The sequence below is a fragment of the Ictalurus furcatus genome, chromosome 8, assembly GCF_023375685.1.
Source record: "Ictalurus furcatus strain D&B chromosome 8, Billie_1.0, whole genome shotgun sequence".
NCBI classification, from domain to species: Eukaryota; Metazoa; Chordata; class Actinopteri; order Siluriformes; family Ictaluridae; genus Ictalurus; species Ictalurus furcatus.
In genome coordinates, this window is record NC_071262.1 from 18,441,392 (window position 1) to 18,463,298 (window position 21,907).

Below are 21,907 nucleotides of genomic sequence, written 5' to 3' on the forward strand. Positions count from 1 at the left end.
GGTCATGCTGAGCCTCTGTTGCATAAGTGTTATTGTAGATAATGTGAACAGCAATGAACTTCCTCCTCATTCAAAGCTACATGCTGAGAGAAACATGAATGAGAAACATGCTCACCTCAAATAATGAGTGGAATATTTCTTTTGCTGGTTGTGGATTTTTGGGAATTTATTATTTTGGAGTGTACAGTTCTCTGTTGGAACGGGCTCACCACATAATAAAAAATACCAGTAAAATTTGTGGTGCTTCATCAGGAGCGCTGATAGCAGCTATGATAGCATGTCAAATGTCACCAGGTAAGTGATAGCATCAAATATATATATATATACACACACACACACACACACACACACACACACACACACAGTGGCATACAAAAGTCTGGGCACCCTGGTCAAAATTTCTGTAACTGTGAAATGCTAAGCAAGTAAAAGATGACCAGATTTCCAAACGGCATACAGTTAAAACAACACATTTCTTTAGTATTTTAAGTAAGATTTATTTTTTATTTCCTTCTTTTACCGTTTCAAAATAACAAACAAAAGAAAAGGACCCAAAACAAAAGTTTGGGCACTCTGCATGGTCAATACTTAGTAAAACCCCCTTTGGCAAGTATCACAGCTTGTGAATGCCTTTTGTAGCCAGCTAAGAGCCTTTCGATTCTTGTTTGGGAGATTTTAACCCATTCTGCCTTGCAAAATGTGTCTAGTTCTGTGAGATTCTTGGGCCATCTTGCATGCACTGCTCTTTTGAGGTCTATACACAGATTTTTGATGATGTTTAGGTAGGGGGACTGTGAGGGCCATGCCAAAACCCTAGAGGAGCCCATGGCTGCTGATTGTTGGGACAAGGTTTGAGGAGTTGGCATGCTTTGAAATTTGCTTCTGACCTTTCCTAATGATGATTGTGAACAAGCCATAGCTCTTACAAGCTAATTAAGGTCTGAGACATTGGTAAAAGTTATAAAGTGATGTCAATGCATACCCTCTATAGAAGGCAACAAATTACCAGTAGAGACCCACAGGGATCATTGCAATTTCCATTAAAACCAATACAATTCCCATTATAACTATTAAAACCATTACAAATTCTCTGAGGATTTCTAGTGTTTATTTCAGCAGGGCAGAAAGGGTTCCAAGAAAAAACTTTATTTGACGATTCCCTTAATTATTTAACAAACCATTAAAGAATTCTTGAAGAACCATTTTCTAGAGAGTGACATTTAAACAATTAGTATTATATTTCAGTTGTTTAGAAAATGTGTAATTTTAATAAGACAGTTTTTGAACCATGGACAAATCTTTCAGGCCAGAAAAATGACATAGTCATAGTCAGAGTCCAGTGTAACTGTTGATGTGTAGTATTTCCAATTTCATCATAGTCACTATTGACATTGTTAGTTAATGATTTAACATCTGTCATGTTAATCAATAACCATCAAATAACAGTAAATAAATAGGCTTGTTTTTTTCTTCTTTGAAGCAAAGTGCTGTGAAAATCTGATGGCAATAGCCAAAGAGGCTCGAAAAGGCACACTGAGCTCCATGCATCCCTCCTTTAATCTGTTGAAGTTAACCAGACAGCTTCTGGTCCGAGAGCTGCCTGATAATGCTCACCTCCTTGCCAGTGGGAAACTGTGTGTTTCGCTAACACGTCTTTCAGATGGGAAGAATGTGCTGGTGTCTGAGTTCAACAGCAAGGACGATCTCATCCAGGTAAACTTAACTGCCATCTAAAATCTGGAGAAAGGGTGAATTTGTTACTAGTAGGAGCATTCAATCAAAATGTTTTTAAAGTGATAGTTCACCCAAAAATGTTGTCATCAATTACTCATAGAAAATTCTGCCATCAATTATTCACCCTCATGTTGTTCTAAACCCATAAGACTTTCATTCATCTTTGAAACTCAAATGAAGACATTTTTAATTAATCCTGGGAGATTTCTGTCCCTCCATTCACAGTCTATGTAACTGAAACCTTTAAGCTCCAAAAAGTTCATAAAGGCATCATAAAAGTAATCCATTTGACTCCAGTTGTTTAATCCCAATTTTATGAAGCGATAAGAATGATTTGTGTACGCAAAAAAAACTGTGAAAAGTGCAGCACTTCTGGGTCTGGTTGTATTATGAGAACGCCAGAGCAGACGTTTCATTAAAAATGTCTTCATTTGTGCTCCGAAGATGAACAAAAGTCTTAAGAGTTTGGAACGACATGAGGTTGAGTAATTGATGACAGGATTTTCATTTTTAAGTGAACTATCCCATTAAGCTTTAATCTTGTTTACTTTTTTTAAAACTTGTTTTGTCCAGGCTTTGTTTTGTAGCTGTTTTTTCCCCTTGTACTGTGGAGTGGTGCCACCTAGTTATCATGGCACTGTAAGTACTGAAGAAATAACAAATTATACCAGTCTAATTAATTGCTACACCTGTATACTATAATTACTATTATTATATTTACAGTGTAATAAACTCTAATCAACATGTTCACATGCCAGACTGAAATACCTTCTAGTCAGTGATACGTGCTGTCTTTTTTCAGCGCTATATAGATGGTGCTTTGAGTGATAGTGCTCCATATTCCAGTCTGAAGAATACCATCTCTGTCTCGCCCTTCTCTGGTGAAAGTGACATCTGTCCATATGACAACCCAGTCTACTGTCAAGAAGTGAGACATTGCAATATGAGCCTTAACGTCAACTTGGCTAACGTGCACCGTGTTATCCAAGCATTTTTCCCACCAGAACCTGAGGTAAACTACAAACATGTTCAAATTTATTCAGGTTTATTCACATTTGTGGTGAAAAAGTCCTTTAAATTAAAATAATCCTCCCTGCACGACTTGCATATTAATCTTTATAATTAACGTGATCGTCAGTGGCGTTGACATGTTGCTCTATTTTCACTTTGTTTAATGGTTTCCTACCCACAATGCTGTTAGACTACCTGCTGATACTGGTGCCAGTGGAAATTAGCTCTTGATTTATCTCTACTGAAAGAGAGCAATGCAGCAGTGCTTTAGTCCTTTCGAATTTCCAGCTGTCTCACCTCGTCATCTGTGCACTTTGCTCACATATCAGGTTCCAATAAGACCACCATCAGCACCATCACACTTATTATCTCATAGATGGCTAACTAGCTGTGTATAGTCTCTACTGTAACTCATGTTTGAGATCATTGACATTTTTTTTAACCACAAAAACACCATTGTAACTGCGCTACCAGCACAGCAGACAACCAACAAATTAGCACCAGGAACACTAAGCACATCACAAATATTTCAATTTAAACACATTTAATATGTCTCCTTTAAGTTCTGTGTACGTTTTGAGTGACTGGTTTGTTCTGTTCTCAGGTTATGGCAGAGATTTGTCACAACGGATACAAAGATGCGCTCATGTTTCTGAAGGAAAATGGTGGGAAAGATTTCACATAAAGCAAAAATGCTAGATATTCTTACATATAAAGTACAATAGATCTTTATTCTGTCGGTTTTGTGCTTAGTGGAACATAATCTGTCTGATTTCAGATCTCTTAGAAAAGGACTCATTTATGACTGAACTTATAATAAATCACAGACAGGATAACTGTCCCTGGTTCAATACACACAACTACACATGGCAAGATGGTCCCAGAGAACCCAGACGATCTGGATCAATGCATGGACAGAGCTGTGTGCTGGATGAACAGGAGATTAACCTGCTGCCTGTGTCCATCCAAAAAGGTATTTCAATGTCCCAGAGCTGTTTACTGACAAGAATGAGAAATCATCTATATAGACTGTTAGCGAAAATATGACTTGTGTCTGTCCCTCAGTCTTATGTGAAGCTAGTATGAAGAAACATAGATGGATGAGTGAACTGTTTGCAGTGAAGTTGGTCACATCCATACTGATGGTGTGTATTTTGCCTGTAGAGGTCATCTACTCCATGCTGCTAAGGTAAAGTGACTAATTTACCAATACATGTACAATTATGTAAACCACAGCACTGCTGAATTCTCAATTCTGATTTGTTAGAAGCTGTTGAGTCATTTTCTATAACAGCAGCTCTGACAGTATCACAGGTTTATAGAACTTGTTTAATGTAGTTGCCCTTTTACAGTATCATTTCCATAGTAACAACTTACACAGAGACTTGAATCACAGACACTCCACATAAACAGATTTCCATTTCCATTTCCATTTATGGCATTTGGCAGATGGCCTTATCCAGAGCGACTTACATTTATCTCACTTATACAAGTGAGCAGTTGAGGATTAAGGGCCTTGCTCAAGAGCCCAGCAGTGTCAGCTCAGCAGTGCTGGGATTTGAACTCACGTCCTTCCGATCAGTAGTCTTAAGCACTGAGCTACCACAGCCCATTTTCTATCCATCCATCCATTTTCTGTACTGTTTATTCTACACAGCTTCACAGGGGAACCTGGAACCTATCCCAGGAGACTCGGGGCACAGGGTTGGGGTCACCCTGGATGGGGTGCCAATCCATCACAGGACACAATCACACACACACTCACATACCCAGGACAATTTGGAAATGCCAATTATCGTTATTCGCGCACACAGGGCAGAGGCATTATTCAAACCCCCAGCCCTAGAGGTGCAAGTCAAACATGCTAACGACTAAGCCACCATGCCCCCTAAACAGATACTTAACAGTGTAATTGTTGATATCAACTTTTCTGATAACATGTTTACTTAGCATTTTAGAAAGAGTCTCCATTGTCAGCACTTATAGTCTCAGCAACAGTCTAAGGTAATCTTCAGGTCAGAGTATTTTGCACCTCATGGTTTCTCAGTAACATGACAAGCTTCTTTTTTTCTCTTATTATCTTCAAGAGGGGAAAAAAGAGCCCGGTGTTGCTATAACACAAGAACTAACTTGTTTCCCGGATGTTCCACAACTTTCACTGCAGCTTTAAATTGATTCAATATATGTGTTGTTCTTTAATAAATAAAACTTGTTGGCAAAGAGGAATAGAACAACTGTAAGATGTGCTGTTATAGAAAAATAATCAGCTATTAAATATAGACAAGTGGAGCTAATCATCTGTATATAAATGATTAATGGATGTGTTGTTAAATGCTAACTGTGCTGTAACAATAATGATCAGATCTGCTGGCTGTGTGTTGGAGATGGTGTCTGATCTTTTGTGGCTGTGGGAAGTCACCTCGCAGATGAAAGCATTAGTGTGGATGAAACTGTCCTGTAAAAGGTTTTCACACGGCACATTCCACAAGCAAATAAGAAATTGTACAGGTGTAGAAAAGCTAAATGATGTGCATGTGTCAAACATCTGTAAAATGGCTGCTCTGAATTAATTGTGTGTTGTTTTTTTTTTTGTTTTTTTTTTTTAGCATACCACCACTGAAGGTTTCAACTCTACATCCTTAGTCTATCTAACCAGGTCATGGGCATTCCAGTCTCATCAATGTCCACACCTGTTCCTGCTCAGGCTAATTTTGTAACTTTTCTTTCACATTTTTTGGATCATGTGTGACAATGCAAATGTACTAGAAAAGGAACAACAACAAAAAAAGAAACATTTACAAATGTACACCTGGATTCTTGTTACTAGAGAGTTTTTTTCCATAGTAAGGTAATTGTAATGACAAATAAAGGAATAATTGTTCTACAGAATATTACACTTGAATAAGTTACACATGCTACTCCTGAGATACCAGTGATCCTGACCCGTTCTGCTCTCCGGATCTACCTGATCCATTCTGATGCCCTACTTCTGGTTGGCGTTCTCATCACTTGGAAATCACTCACTGTTGCTGAGGATGGCCCCACATGGACATCCTAAAGATACAGGTGCATCTCAAAAAATTTTAATATCGTGGAAAAGTTCATTTTTTCCATTATTTAATTCAAAAAGGGGAACTTTCATATATTCTGCATTCATTACACATAAAAGGAAATATTTCAATCAAAAATCCAGTATCTCAAAATGTTAGAATAATATTGAATTGAATTTAAATTGAATAAAATTTTAATATAGGGAAAATGTAATGTTTACAATAAGAGTAACAAAATAGCACCAAGAGTGTTTTATATAAACAGTAAAACCACAGTAAATCAAAGCTTTAAAATTCACACAGTACCATGTGTCATTAAAACTGTGTTTTACAGTACTTGAGAAGGCGGTGTGACCGTTTTTGACACTTGAATTTGTAATTTCATGTCAGAGGAAACAACTACTCCACAAATACCAATAAATACCACCAGTAGTCACATGATTGTATCAGTATAATCTTTTAGAACTACACCTTGAAGGATTATGGTGATGTCTTTGCTTTGATTAAAAATATTTTAATGATTTCACCTATGCTCATCAATATGTGTAACTAATATTTGGCTATGTTAATAAAGTAGAATCAATATGTATAACCAACATTTACAATTATTACTTAGAAGCATAATCTAATAATCAATATTAGTTAACAAGCATAATCTATATCTATAATCAATATTTAGAAGCATAATTTAAAACCATAGAACACTTTTTAATCAAGTTACAGTCTAAGTGTGTACTGAGTTAGAGGAACTCTGTGTCTTACTGCACAGTAATTGTTTTTCTGTGTCATCCTGTACCTTTCTGCACAGCAATACATTGGCATTAGACATTCACTGAAACTGCTTTGAAGCTTGCAAACCAGTATCAGGCTGAGGTAAGGCCTAAAGTATCAGGCTGGGATGAAAGCCAGAAAATCATTAAGGTAGGAAGTGAATTGGGTGAGAGCCAGAGATTCATTAAGGTGTAGACTTGAATTTGGGACAGAGCAAAAAAAAACAACCTTGTCCTTATAAAACCTTTCTAAAAAAGAAACTAACTGCGCATGCTCCATAAATCTAAAATATCATATAGACATGAAAAATTGATTGTGACGAAGAAGACTGTTCTGTTTTTAATGAGAAAAGTTAAAACCCCGCCTAAGATGAGTCCGCTGTGCAGAAAGGTATATATATATATATTTTAAAAAAAGGCTTGTGTGTGTTTGCATATTTTAGACTTTCTGCAGAGTCTCACTTTATTGTTTCAGTAAAGTTTGATCACTTTTTGGCATCTACAAACCCTCTGTCTCTGAAGTTTTTTTTAAACTTAGGCTGGAAAGATTGTCTCCACAACATTTTGAGGGCTGAAAAGTGCTTCTTCTAGCTGGAGACCCCTGTAATTGTAAGAATAAATTCCACCCATATATCCATATATATATATATATATATATATATATATATATATAAATATATATATATATATATATATATATATATATATATATATATATTATAAACGAAATTATAAACTACATATAATTCGTTCATAATTTTGACGCACTCACCTTTTTAGAAAAATGACTGTTTTTTTTTTTTTTTATTATTAAACTTTATCCAGAAATAGTAAATAAATAAATAAATAATGATTTAATCATCGAATATTGGCTCATAAAAATTTGGTAAGGTCTATGGCTCGGTTAAAGTATATTTCTAGAAATTAAATGATGACAAAGTATGTAATAAAATAATAATAAATAACAAATATTGTTAGTATCTTGAGGGCTGAAAACTGCTTTTTCTATTCAGGGACCCCTGTAATTGTAAGAATAAATTCCACAAACCCCCCTCCCTCAGTACAGATTTATTTCATAAACATTGTTTAAATGTACAGGCCATGAGACAATAATCATTCATCTAGTTAAATGATATGAAACAGACCAGCCTTATAGCATACACATATCACCTATTGATAATGTGAAAAGATCTAAGGAGAGGTTTCAGACAGCACTAGACTGCTCAGTGAGGCGATATAACAGCTGCATTGCTGCCACCTAGTGGATACTACTTATGTCCACAAACTCATTTAAAATGTCAATAAACTATCATTTGTACGTTTATAATTACATAAACTGTTCACATACTACTGAACATAAGTATTAATAAAAAATAAAAAAATAACATCAGACTCCAAAATTTTAATTTTTACTGAAAAAAGCAGATTCTAACTGACACACTGAGCTGCAGCTGTCTACTGAAAACAAAACAGAAGTGGGATTCAACAAAGTTGTGTGTTGAGTGAGCTTGTTTTTAAGGATGACAGTTCCAAATTCACTCTGGTTAAAAGCAAAGTGTCATTTCTTCAGTGTTGTCACATTAAAAGATATAATCAAATATTTACAAAAATGTGAGGAGTGTACTCACTTTTGTGAGATACTGTATATATATATATATATATATATATATATATATATATATATATATGTGTGTGTGTGTGTGTGTGTGTGTGTGTGTGTGTGTGTGTGTGTGTGTATTTGCAGTATGTATAAAAATAAACGTAGAGTAACATGTGACTAACACTCTTGTTTTTTCAGTCTTCAGATACAACTCGCATACCAGTCTCTGCCTGTAAGTTACATCCAGATGATTCATATTTCATAAATATATTCATATTTATCAAAGAATTTTATTTTTTTTAAATTGCCTGCATTTTATAAAAATGACTTTTTGTTTGTGTAATTTAATTATTTACAGCCAAAGCCTCAGAGAAAATACGTCCCAAACACATACGTGGTTCCTAAAGAGAATAAGCGTTGCGCTTCAAGATGTGTGGCGACAGGCCAGCGGCTGACATCACGGAGTTGGTGGATGTTAGAGACCTTGTTCTCCTCCACCTTCCATTTGAGGATGCCCCACAGATGCTCAATATGGTTTAGGTCTGGAGACATGCTTGGCTAGTCAATCACCTTCACCCTCAGCTTCTTTAGCAAGGCAATGGTCGTTATCATGCTGGAATACTGCCCTGCAGCCCAGTCTCCAAAGGGAGGGGATCATGCTCTGCTTCAGTATGTCACAGTACATGTTGGCATTCATGGTTCCCTCAGTGAACTGTAGCTCCCCAGTGCCGGCAGCACTCATGCAGCAACAGACCATGACACTCCCACCACCATGCTTGACTGTAGGCAAGACACACTTGTCTTTGTACTCCTCACCTGGTTGCCGCCACACACGCTTGACACCATCTGAACCAAGTAAGTTTATCTTGGTCTCATCAGAGCACAGGACATGGTTCCAGTAATCCATGTCCTTACTCTGCTTGTCTTCAGCAAACTGTTTGCGGGCTTTCTTGTGTATCATCTTTAGAAGAGTCTTCCTTCTGGGACGACAGCCATGCAGACCAATTTGATGCAGTGTGTGGCGTATGGTCTGAGCACTGACAGGCTGACCCCCCACCCCTTCAACCTCTGCAGCAATGCTGGCAGCACTCATACATCTATTTCCCAAAGACAACCTCTGGATATGACGCTGAGCACGTGCACTCAACTTCTTTGGTCGACCATGGCGAGGCCTGTTCTGAGTGGAATCATCTGCATTTAATAAAAATTATTTTTTGTGTGTGTAATTTAATTATTTACAGCCAAGCCTCAGAGAAAATACGTCCCAAACACATATGCGGTGTCTACAGAGAAGAAGCGTGTTATGCTTCTTCTAAGTTGGGAAATCCGATATGATTTGGCAAACTTCATTCCTGCAAAAGTAACCTATATGTAACATGACATAAGGAAATGACTTTAACGTCCATGTCACATTCATTTTTAAGGTTTTTATTTATTAATGCATGTTCTCACTGTTCTGCGAGTTGTATGATTGAAATGAATTTCACATTGATCTGTGTTTATGAAATAAATGTTGATGTTTATGGCTTATCACTATATGGCAATTTGAAAGATTAGAGCAGTGTGAAGCAAGAGTCATGCCACAGCAGCTTCTTTTTTACAAACTTCACAGCCTCCAGTGTGAGCACCAGACTTTCATGTTTCAGCATGCTGTGAACATTCAGGCCTGTAAAAGTGCAATTTTGAGGGAAATGACTGTTAACGGTCAGACTCAGATGACACGAGGAGATCAGATAACCTTCAAGCTTCCCTTGTAAACCTTTGTAAAAGAAATGCAACAGGAAGCATTATCACCTTTTATATACATTATCACACTGGAGAGATACTCCTTAAATAATAAATACTTAATGAGTGGTTTATGGATACTCACAATTCTTTTGAAATTCCTCTGCCAGACCTCTACAGCATGGAGTATATCGAGCCTTGTTCATGAAATTAAACCAGGAAAACAAGGGAGAAACACAAATATTGAATTGGTTAAACTACAGTTGCATTAAATTGTTTTGCATGGTCTTTCACAGTGATGTTTGTTGGTAAATGAGACCTTTTAGCTGTATTCATGTCCGTCGCACATGAATCAAAGAGGGCTTTGACTGAATGGGCATTGTGATGGTGTCACATGACATGTCTCGGCCCAAATCTGCGGTCATTTTGAAAAATTGCAAGCTCCTCTGAATATTGCTGAGTTTGCATGACTTTGCATCGAATTCTGTGATCACAAAATATTTTAAAAATTCCAACAGATTGACAAAAGTTTCAGAAATACTGTTTTCTGATTTTCATCGTACTTGTGTGCATGTGTTGATGAACGCCAATCACCCGGAAATGACCTGAAAATGACCACAGCACAGCGAGATTTGCATTTGGTGATGCCCACAAAACTCCATAAAAGGCAAAGCTGAAATGATGAGTAAATGCCAAAACAGACTTTCTCATACTCCACAATGCAACAATAGCCAGTAGGAGGTACTGTTGCACAGACTCAACAGTTAATTGTCCTTCCACTGTTCCTTCCACTCCTTCCAGGAGATTAGCTAGTTAAACAAAACAAAACAAAACAATTAAAGCTGCTAGCAGCAATGAACAGGCCATCGCACCAAAGTGTATGTTGGGGCTGTTCTGCCAGGGGAAATGCCATTCCTTTGTTTTAAAACCTTTTTAGCACTTGTATGTTGTTAGGAGTGTATTGCAACGTAAAACATGTAATTTCCTGTTGCCAGTAGGTGGCACTATGACTATAATTGATTATTGGCATGTAGATTCGTGATGGGAAGTTCGGATCATTTTGAATCTCGTTCAGCAAAATGAACAAATATGTTTTCGAGTCATTTCGTTCATTTCAGCAGAATATAATTAAAATGTTACATGTTAAATTCTCCAACACATCCAGTACTTAATAAACTATAAAATAAACTATGGGATAATGCAACTAAAGCCGAATTATGAGAAAGAGAAATGATTAATTAATAGCTTAGCTGGGTCTTCAGACTATGGTCTGTTAGTTCACCTCCCGATCCGAGTCCTTCTTTCATTTGCCACGTAACATTTGTCACGTCTGTTCCCCAGAAACAGAAATTATTAGTTCACGTCTCCAGTCTTCGGGTTCGAGTCGTTCGTTCATCCCGTTTCCGCTACTGCATGGTGCATTGCCTACGCGGTGGTCACTGGAAGAACGAACGACTCGAACCCGAAGAGTCGAGAGGTGAACTAATCATTTTTGTTTACGGTACAGAACCGTCGTTGTCGTTGTTGTATGTGTGTCCAATGGGCGGGCTTGTCAGTCTGTGTGTGTGTACGTATAGTGTCCTGCAACACCCAAATAAAAACAAAAAACAACCTACAAACCGCACTTCACCCCAGACTACACTAAAGTGAATCCCTGATTAATAGGGGTCAAAAATAATGACAGTTTTGCTCATTGCCCTGTTTTCAGCAGTGACTATTCGATTGCCCATGTTGGGTTTATATGATTGTAGAAGACATTGAGGGGAATTTAACAGTCAACAAGCATTCATTCATTCATTAAAAGGTCATTTCAGGGAGTTTTTCCCGGCCACCCTTGCGTCTGGCTTTTTTATAATTATGTCCTGAATTGATAAATTTCTGTAAAGTTGTTTTGTGAAAATGTCTGTTGTTAAAAGCACTATACAAATAAACATTGAATTGAATGCAATAAAATTTTAATAGAGGGAAAATGTAATCATGTTTACAATAAGAGTAACAAAATAGCACCAAGAGTGTTTTATATAAACAGTAAAACCACAGTAAATCAAAGCTTTAAAATTCACACAGTACCATGCGTCATAAAAATGGTGTTTTACAGTACTTGAGAAGGCGGTGTGACCGTCTTTGAAACTTGAATTTGTAATTTCATGTCAGAGGAGACAACTACTCCACAAATACCAGTAAATACCACCAGCAGTCACATGATTGTATCAGTATAATCCTTTAGAACTACACCTCGAGGGATTATGGTGGTGTCTTTGCTTTGATTAAAAATATTTTAATGATTTCACCTATGCTACTTGCCCTATTACACTTATCTTTTTAATATAACGGGGAGATTCGTAATCCTTACTGTTTCCATGCTGACCTACAATATGTAAATGGCTTCCAGGTAAAGAAAAGTGTGCAAATATTTTGCACAAGAAAAAAAGTTAAACATTTATCCAAATCAAACTACATCCTGTCCTGTCATAAAATCAAGTATCAGTCCCTGATATCACATGAGACAAACAATTGCATCAGTGCTTATACACTAAGCAAAAGCAAAAATGTTTTGGACACAGAATATAAAAAAGAACAAGCTCAGTTCCATAGATATACTACTTCCTAAAATGTCTACTTCAAATTCATGGCAAAAAAAATAAAAAAAAAATAATTCGAATGCATCTCTTCTTAGATGAAGAGTGTTTCGTGATAAGAGTCTTCAGTTGAAGAACTGAGGTACAGTTTATAGTTATTGAGAGCAGCAGGTGACTTGTGCGAGTCGCTGAAGTAGCCGTTTCTGCTTCGAATCATACTCATCATCCTGTTCTGCTGAGTGACTTATGCACACAGCAACCATAATGGTCTTATTACCTAATGTAACAAACAAATCAGCAAGCAGAAAAGTCAGTGCACGTATTGAGATTGCTCCTGAACTGGGAGAAGCTGGTGAGAGGCACTGCACGAGGGCTGTGGATGAACACAGGAGGAGAGTCCCTTTACTGAGATGAGTGTCCCACTCATACGGCCTCCGCCTGCACTTGTGACGAGCTGCCAATCTCGGGAATCTGATCAGCGAAGGAGTTGGTCATCCACTGGCCATCCGGAAGCTGGCTCACTGCATTTGGACTCCTAGGCTCCTTCTCTGCTGCTTCTAGAAGTGTAGACAGAAATCAATAATGAGCCGTACATTGCTATGCCTTTTGGCACTCCAGAAGTACCAACGTTGCTAACAAGAAAATCAGTGCAGGCAGAGAGAGAGAAAAATAAAACAGAATTTTACCACAAAAACCCCAGAGTGGACAGGTTCCATGCTAACAGCATAAATGATCCTTTGTGTGTATTGGTTGAACTCATTTATTCATTATATGCTTTATCCTGGTTGGTGTGATAGGTGATCCAGAGCCTATACTCAACAGTGGGTGTGAGGCAGGAAAAATGAGCTGAATATGACGCCAACCCAACACACACACACACACACTTATTGACCATTTAGGACAGTGGGAGGGAACTGGAGAATCCAGTGGTAACCCAAAAGAATACTGGGAGAACATGAGAAACTCAGACCATGGGTGCTTCTCATATCTTATTTGTGCATCCTCATTTCCTTTCCTCGCATCTTAACTCCACCCCCTTTGGATGTGAGAGAAGGATGCAAGGATGAGATGTGAGGAGAAACGAATCGAAGCAAGTCAAATGGAATATCCTTGCTCTCTCAAGAGTCACTTCAAAGCCACATCAATTAGTGATGACTGTGCTCAGCTGAATGACTTCACTGCACTTCAGGGATCTGCCGTTCCATCACATTATCAAAGGACTTTTTGTTTGAGATTGTGGAAGATGTAAAGGAGGAGGAGAATTTAAACGTGCGTCAGGTTTTTCGACAAGAAACACTTCCGCACAGGATACACCCGTGTATCCTCGCTCCTAGCTCCTCTGGAAGCTTCCTCAATCCTCGTTCCATGCGGTGCAATTAGAGAATTGATAGGTCCTTCAAGATGGAGGATGGAGGAGCGAGGAAACGATTTGAGTATTGAGAAGCACTGAGTAACTGATTGAACTGAGGAAGCTTGTCATGCTACCTGCTGCAGCCCCATGCCACCCTATAGACCAGTAAATATCTATCCATTCCATACTTGCATACTCCCCTACTACACAGGGTCACGGGGAGCCTGAAGCCTATCCCAGGGCACTCTGAGCACAAGGCGGGACACACCCTGGATGGGGTGCCAACCCATAGCAGCGTGCAATCTCACACATTCACCCACTACAGACAATTTGGAAATGAAATCAGCCTACAATGCACATCTTTGGACTGGGGGAGGAAACCAGAGTACTTGGAGGAACCCCTGAAGCACGGGGAGAACAAGCTCTGCATACACAGGGCGGAGGCAGAATCTGAATATATTTTTTTAAAGAAAATTAGTAAGCAACAGTAAGACAGAAAAAACAGCAAAAAAACAAAACAAAAAAACACACAGTTTTCAGGTGTCTCCCATATCGCAATGCAATATGGGATAAATGTTAAAATGATAAATGCTATGCTTAAACCTTACATGTTACCACCACTGTGAGTCATTTACTATCACTCTAGTAACAAAGATTTAGCCATTCCTTGAAGGCTGTGGTTCAGTAGATTCATTATGAATAGTCATCCATCTTCATTTAGCAGAAATAGTTATTAACCTGCTTCTCCAGAAGCGAAGGCACAGTGGCCATTGCCTTCCTCATTTCCAGGTTCCCCATATGCCCCTCCATACGCCGCCTCATAGCCAGGATCGTACTGCTCCTCCTTAATGGCCATTCTCTTAGCATCCTCTGTGAAAACACAGAAAACAGGGTTTATATAATATTGTGGAACATTAGATAACTTTATCCATCACATGCTTTATATTTATACAACATATTTTGGAAGACATGCACTAAGATTCCAGTGTCAAGAACCTTTAAAACCTGTGTCCTTACCTTTAGCCAAGCCAAGATCAAAGGTGTAATTGACTTCCTCTACTTCCCTGGGTTTGGCCACTCCCTTCAATTCATCTCGGAGTTCTCTGAGCTTGATGTAGAAGTGCACTTTGTCCTGAGCACGAGGAAACTGAGCACAGCGAGCACTTGACGAGGGCATCAGATACAGCGCCTAAAGACCCAGAGAGGCGTATAGCTGTTACTCTTACACTGATGAACTTAAGCATACGAAAATTAACTTGATTACATTTCTAGGCTAGAGATGGCTACTAGTGTCCTACCGTCTCAGAGTCAGGAATCCTGTGTGGCTGCAAGCCAAATTCCAGAGTTTTGGGCTTTTTCCCAAATATCTCTCTACAGAACATTTCATATATACCTTCAGCAAAAAGACGTTAATGTTAGAAATGACATTGCTCCATGTGACATATACTTGTCAAGCAATTCATACAGTCCTTACATACTTACATTTCCCATTGAAAACTGCTATGAGAGGTTTGAACTTTTTAATCTTCTCCACTAAAATTTTGCCACCTTCTCGAAGCTCTTTGCTGCATCAGAAAGGAAAACCGTAGTTGAAAGAGACCATAATAAACCAGGTTTTAAATAATTTAATTAAATTAATGAATCGGTTTACAAAGTAATTTGATAACAAGCAATAGTTTTAACATGTTTACATGCACTTGAGTGCATGGAAAATTCCAGGTCTATAGTCCCTTGGAATATGACAATGATCCCTCAGAAGACCAAGCAAAAATTTGTACTTTGAGCCATGGTATTATTTTAACCGTATCGGTTGGCAATATTTCAGAAATACAAAAAAGTTGGGACAGAATGGAAAATGCTGATCAAAACAAAGAGGAGTGATTTGTAAAGGTACTTTGACTTGTATTTAAACAAAAAACATAAGACAAGGTATTTGATGTTTTACCTAATCAACTGCATAGTTTTTCGAAGATAAACATTTATTTTGAAATTGATGTAAGCAACACGTTCCAAAAAAGTTGGGACAGGGGAATTTAGGATCAATAGCGATGTGACAAGTTGAAATAAGAAGGTGATGTGAAACAGGTGAGGCAATGGTCTAATCATAGTATATAAGGAGCCTCCAAAAAAGGCCTAGTCCTTCAAGAGCAAGGATGGGTCGAGGCTCGCCAATCTGCCAACAGATGCGTCAGCGAATAATCCAACATTTTGAGAACAACATTCCCCAAACACATATCGGTAGGATTTGGGGCATTTCACCTTCTACAGTGCACAACATAATTAAAAGATTCAAGGAATCCGGTCAAACCTGCATATCTTTGAGGGCACCATTAATGCAGAAAGATATGTACATATTTTGGAGCAACATATGCTGCCATCCAGAGCAGGACAACACCAAAACATATTCTGCCTGGATTACAAGCGCATGGTTGTAGAGTGCGGGTGCTAGCATGGCCTGCCTGCAGTCCTGACCTGTCTCCGTTTGAGAATGTGTGACGCATTATGAAGTGCAATATAAGGCAACAAAGGCCCCGTACAATTGTGCAGCTGAAGAAATGCATAATGGATGAATGGGGGAAAATTCCACATGCTAAACTTAACCAACTGGTGTCTTCAGTGCCAAAATGCTTAAGTGTTATTAAAAGAAAAGGTGATGTTGTAAACAGTCAACTGTCCCAACTTTTTTGGAGTATGTTGCAGTCATGAGATTTGAAATAAGTGAATATTTTCATAAATAAATTTAATTCAAAGTAAAACATCAAATAATGTGTTTTCAGTATAGCACAGGGTGAATTGAATTTTCAGTTGAATTACTTTTTTTCTTTTTTACATTTTCCATACTGTCCCAACTTTTTTGGAATTGGGGTTGCATATCATATCACTAATCTCAAGCACTCGTACAATACACAATATGAATCACAATACAGAATTTTGCTCACAAACTGCCAGCAATACAATTTATATAAATAATACAATTGTTTATTGGCAATAAATTTCTTTTTAAATATAAATACATTTTAAAGAAACATTTAAAAAAATAATTTAACACCTGAAAAGGAGAACTTTCACATATTACGAATTAAAAATTATCCACAAATTTTTTGCATCACATGATCTGCTTCCAATCAGTTATTGTTAATTATTATTTTGAATAAAAAGATATCACGAGCTCAGAAAAGCATATCGTATCATAATTTATCAAGATATAGATATCGTCATAATCGCCCAGTCCTATTTAACAGTCCCTCTCCTATCATTTTTATGCCAAAATTTATTCCCCTTCATGCCATTTTATTATATTATATTAGTATTAGAAATTAATAATCCAATAGGCTTCTATTGTTTCTGACGGATATAGCAAACAGTGATGTTCTTTTATTTATATACACAAACATGTAAGCTATACATTTCCTTGAATGTATTTGTCCTTACTCATGCTTGCTCTTAAATAATAAAGGGGAAAAATGTATTCATTTTGGAATGAGGCTTTTAATATGTGTTCTTAGACCAAGCAAAGACCCTCCTCTACTACTAACAAAGACCCGATCTAGCAGGATACACGTGTGCAGATGGAGTTAACAATGGGTATCAAATTAAGCGTATAGCTACATGGATTAACCCAGCTGAAAATGTTGGATAATGATTGTGTTAATTGTGTGCAATCACACTCAAGCAGCAGTCATACCTTGAAAGATCTTTGCTTCCCGGTGTTGCTCTTGCCACCATGTTAGTGAAGCCAATGCCGTATTTCTCAGGGAGAGTCTCATCATGCATGTGGTTCAGCAGCTGTTCAGTAAATCCAGACAGGAAAAGGCACTTCCCTTGAGGAAAGCAGAAGAGCAGATCAACAAAATGATGAGTGAGCAATGAATATCAACTACATAACAACATACCTACATAAATAAAAAAAAATCTATTGGCCAAAATAATTAACGATTTTAATTTTAATATTAATTAATACTGCATGAAACTTACAAAAGTGGTTTCCAGGTCCAGGGAACCATCTTCCAATGTAGGCAGCCATCAGACCTGGATTGATTCCAATCTTTATGGAGAAAAAAACAAGACAAAAAAAGATCAAACAAAACCACCCAACTACACTGAATGCGCTGTTAAAGCTTGGTTTAGTTCCAACCGATTTCACTACATTCAGGTCTCATACACACACACATTTACTTACAATTACGTAGTCCAGGTTATATGTAAGGATGTCTGGCAGGGTCTTTTTCAGGACCTCCTCCTCGGACATGCCCTTGAAGCGATCGATTTTCCTTTTAACTTTCTTAAAGGACTCGTCAATCTTCTCCTGTGTCCCTTCAGCTGGTTGTCCTGCTTTGACTGCCTTGGCCTTCTTAGGCTTGGGGCCTGGTTTAGCTTTGGGCTCTTTGCTTGCCGGTCTGCCCCTCTTCCCTTTAGTGGGAGCTTTATGTTCAAACAAGGAAAGTCTCTCAAAACAAGCAGTGTATATAGTTGACCTACCATCACCCAGAAGTTGATTGTTTTCCAATAACAGTATTCCTTGAACTGTTTTATGACCACTTATACCACAGCAATTTCACAATGACTACAATTGTTATTTATTAAAAGAATGTCAAACATTACATCCATTTAAAGTTACATGTAATTTTGTGGAACACTTGTGAAACTGCTTTCATTACAGCAGCTATAAACAGCTGTTCTTTCATCAGCCTCTCCAAGATAAAAAATATATACTGTATATATTTGCGGCTTATCAATTTTGCAGAGAAAGTGCAAAGCCCTTCGTCCTGAAGACTTTCCCGGGAAGGAAAATCAAAAGAAATGGCTTTACCTCGAACTATTACAAAGCTCTGACACTGGAGACTCCTTCCATAAGTGTAAAATATATGTCTCCTTACAGAAAACTTCACTATATCAAGATTTGTACAGTTTTATCTGTTAAGTAACCAACATGGTTTGTTAATCTGTTTCTTATGTTGAGCATCCACTTATGTTGTTTCTTATGATGAGTATATGTCCCTGTGCAGGTTGTTACTATAAAATGTATTAGAACAAATGGATTAGTAGAAGTCTGTGATCTGAATTACAGGCGGAACGGTCAGAGTTGCTGTTACAGAAAATTAATCAACACCTTCTGACCAGAATCAAGAATTCAACAGCACTGTGGTGTAAATGCAGTCAAGATATTTTATATAAATACACTCAGTGTATTGGTGAAATCGTTGAGTGTACCTTTCTGGGGAGCACCGGGCTCTGGCGGTGCAGCAGGCGGCTCCTGGGCAGGCATTTCCATCATTCCAGGTTCTTCCCCATGTCCTTCCATGAAGTGGGCAACATTTCTGTTAGCCATATGAGAATACTGTGCGTGGAGGGCTTGGAGATGCTGCTGTGCTGACTGAACCCTAGACAAATGCAAATAAAAATTAAAAGTTAAATAATAATAATAAAAATAATAATAATAAAAGTTGTGTTTATAGAACATATAAACTGAACATATAAAACAGTTTGTATAAACATTTTTAAACTTAATTTAGGCATAAAGACACAATGTACTGTTCAGTGTTGCCAACTTACAGACTTTGTCACTAGATCTGGTGACATTTTAGACCACTTTAATTTAAAAAAGGCACAGCGACAAATCTACAGACTTTTTGAGCAGGTTAGTCCTGAATTCGATACAGATGTCCAACTCACACCACAGCCGCTGATAAACGAGTTGAGAGAGCAGGTTGGCTCGTCTCACCATTAGTGTGGAACACAAGGAAGGCATGCATCAAGGCATTTCTCTGTTCCGGCACCTACTTGGTGGAATGAATTTCCCATAGATGTCCAAGACCAACCACTTCACAAAGTACGTAATTAGCACTTTGTAATAAAAAATAAAATAAATAAATAAATAAAAAAGAGTCTTGTTTGGTCTTGTGTGTTAAGATTATGCTATCTCCAAAACAGTGTTTAAAGACTTTGTGAACCAGTATCAGGATGTATTTATTGATAGAGACTTCAAAGCACAGTTTCTATAATTCGCTCTGGATAAGCAAGTCTGCTAAACACCATAAATGTCATACATGTAATGCCTGATTGTGCTTCACTTGTGATCAATCAGTGATCATCGATCGCGTTTGCTCCCAATGACCAGTCACAGATCGCGTTTGCTCCCAATGACCATTCACTGATCGCGTTTGCTCCCAATGACCATTCACTGATCGCGTTTGCTCCCAATGACCAATCACCATTGTTCCCAACGACCAAATGCGATTGTTCCCAATGACCAATCACTGACCATTGTTCCAAACTGTTCCTGTTTTAGACTCTTCTTGGAGAGAGTAGCTAATAAAAGTACTTTAATCCTGACTACTCACCTTTCAAGACTACTCACAGTCATTGCTTCTTATTGTCTGCAATACTGATAGAAAGTACAGCATTTTGTAAATACATGGTTTGTGGTGCCATGACCAAAGATGATCTTTCTATAAGAATTATAATCTAATCTATTAATTTCTACTCTGGAAAAAAAACAAACCTGTATTCTATTTTAATTATGTTGTGAGTAAAAATTCTCCTCTTTGTAAGTGGATATGGCAATGACCAGGATGAATAAATCAATATACAGATTAGTCTGTGGTCTTCTAACTTCTAGCACCTTTTTAAAAAATATATATTTTCCTCAGAAAAGTGTTGGCAACACTGATAATGTTTATATTTTTGGGTGCTTTATCAAAGACACACAAACAGTCAAGAAAACAGCAAAACCGGTTATTTTCAAATTAGTAACGTTACAGATAAAGGGAATTAATATTTGCCCTTTTCATAGGCTGGTTAGTAACATTCAAGGTAAGAGTAGTATCTGCACAGTGCTCCATCAGCATGCTTATAAAACGCAGATGGCAACAAATGAAAATTCAATCCTGGCGCCATTTGATGACAAAGCGGGGAAACTCACCAGTGCTGAACATAATCCGAGGGCACATGAGGCAAAGATCCGTAACTTCTTTCATCCATCTTTACGGGGACTTAGTGATAAACCAACATTCATATTTATTTATCTTTAAACTGGTATTACTAGTGCTAGCTAGTTAGATCATGGAGAATGTTTCTAACCAGTCTATTCTCTTTAGCAGGTGCCATTAACTTGCTAACTATCAACAAGATATTTACATTTATTTAATACATGACAATTGAGATAGCTAGCCAACATCCAGAAAAAGAAATATTAGAAATTTAATCGAAGAATGCGACAAAAAAGGCCATCTTACTCTTCAGCTTGGCTTCCCTTCTTTAAATTCCATGTATTAACCAATGCCAAATATCTCACTACTGAGCCAATATAACTAGCTACTCGTTACAAAATGGCAAAAATACAACTTTCCCCCCCCCCCATGTCTATATCAGGCTAACAGAATGGTCAAATCTATTAGAGATATCTTTATTTTAGCTGAATTTGCTAACACAGACACTTAGCCAGCTAGCATGCTAGCTTTATGAATGGATGTCAGTGGTTAGCTAGCTATCTCGCTTCAAATATCATGGTCAAGTTGTACTTAATAACACAGTATGTGACCCATTCGTAAATTAAAACATACATACCGTTATTAAAAATGATCAGAGAACGATAATCATCCGTTAAAATATTTTTTCCTCTATGAAAAACAAATTCAGCTGAAGACAACAAAGAACCAACCCAGTCGTCCTGCAGCAACGAGTCATTCCGGCACCGGAATATACCAACTAAAGAATAAAAGGGGGAGGGAGTTCCCGCTTTCAATTTTAATATTTCTTTATTTAAAACGACGTGTTTAACATTTCACTTATATGACATAGTATTAGTAATAATAATTTCACAAGCGTATTTCTTCACTTGTCACTTATATAATGTTATATTTTCTTTAGGCCGATTTTAGTTAACTCCCCTTTCTTTTACTCTACCCATTTCTTTGACGTTTTAAATGTTTCAGAGCTCGATCGCTATTGGTTGTCAAAAAAGCCGCTTCCTGTTTTACACACGTCATAATAAAGTTATTAGCCTGTATAATAAACATGGGTATGATTAAAAGCGCTTGATAATTATTGATTAATTTTATTTACATTCCAATATTTCTTTGTATTTT

The 21,907-nt window shown here is 37.5% G+C and overlaps 2 protein-coding genes across 9 annotated transcripts; one reads left to right on the plus strand and one right to left on the minus strand.

Annotated features, from left to right (window-relative positions):
- Positions 1-87: 87 nt before the first annotated feature.
- Positions 88-9,695, plus strand: LOC128611605 (patatin-like phospholipase domain-containing protein 2). 7 transcript variants are annotated; one of them, XM_053631247.1, is made up of 11 exons: positions 88-294; positions 1,481-1,713; positions 2,308-2,373; positions 2,537-2,746; positions 3,350-3,410; positions 3,524-3,718; positions 3,811-3,934; positions 5,108-5,811; positions 6,604-7,174; positions 8,364-8,397; positions 8,524-9,695. In XM_053631247.1, exons 1-8 carry the CDS (start codon positions 99-101, stop codon positions 5,313-5,315), a joined length of 1,293 nt encoding a protein of 430 aa, XP_053487222.1. In that variant the 5' UTR covers positions 88-98; the 3' UTR covers positions 5,316-5,811; positions 6,604-7,174; positions 8,364-8,397; positions 8,524-9,695. The 7 variants fall into 7 exon arrangements, with proteins under 7 accessions (XP_053487222.1, XP_053487224.1, XP_053487223.1 ...); XM_053631249.1 differs by having other exon boundaries at positions 6,604-6,668; XM_053631248.1 differs by having other exon boundaries at positions 7,088-7,174.
- A 1,925-nt stretch (positions 9,696-11,620) lies between these two features.
- On the minus strand, positions 11,621-21,502 carry tdg.1 (thymine DNA glycosylase, tandem duplicate 1). 2 transcript variants are annotated; one of them, XM_053631242.1, is made up of 11 exons: positions 21,387-21,502; positions 20,743-20,812; positions 19,032-19,201; positions 18,001-18,242; positions 17,796-17,865; positions 17,506-17,641; positions 15,303-15,385; positions 15,119-15,213; positions 14,838-15,009; positions 14,559-14,690; positions 11,621-13,026 (listed from the first exon to the last, which is right to left on the minus strand). In XM_053631242.1, exons 2-11 carry the CDS (start codon positions 20,799-20,801, stop codon positions 12,893-12,895), a joined length of 1,293 nt encoding a protein of 430 aa, XP_053487217.1. In that variant the 5' UTR covers positions 20,802-20,812; positions 21,387-21,502; the 3' UTR covers positions 11,621-12,892. The 2 variants fall into 2 exon arrangements, with proteins under 2 accessions (XP_053487217.1, XP_053487218.1); XM_053631243.1 differs by lacking the exon at positions 20,743-20,812.
- Positions 21,503-21,907: the final 405 nt, after the last annotated feature.

What these genes read in the sequence shown, in the direction of transcription:
- LOC128611605 (XM_053631244.1), top strand. Translation starts at nt 99, where the DNA reads ATGAGAAACATGCTCACCTCAAATAATGAGTGGAATATTTCTTTTGCT. An exon ending in TTTTCCCACCAGAACCTGAG is followed by an intron (nt 2,747 to 3,349) that starts GTAAACTACAAA and finishes TTCTGTTCTCAG; the next exon opens with GTTATGGCAGAGATTTGTCA. An exon ending in GCCTGTGTCCATCCAAAAAG is followed by an intron (nt 3,719 to 3,810) that starts GTATTTCAATGT and finishes TCTGTCCCTCAG; the next exon opens with TCTTATGTGAAGCTAGTATG.
- tdg.1 (XM_053631242.1), bottom strand. Translation starts at nt 20,801, where the DNA reads ATGGATGAAAGAAGTTACGGATCTTTGCCTCATGTGCCCTCGGATTAT. An exon ending in TCGGATTATGTTCAGCACTG is followed by an intron (nt 19,202 to 20,742) that starts GTGAGTTTCCCC and finishes GCATTTGTCTAG; the next exon opens with GGTTCAGTCAGCACAGCAGC. An exon ending in AGCAGTTTTCAATGGGAAAT is followed by an intron (nt 15,214 to 15,302) that starts GTAAGTATGTAA and finishes TTTTTGCTGAAG; the next exon opens with GTATATATGAAATGTTCTGT.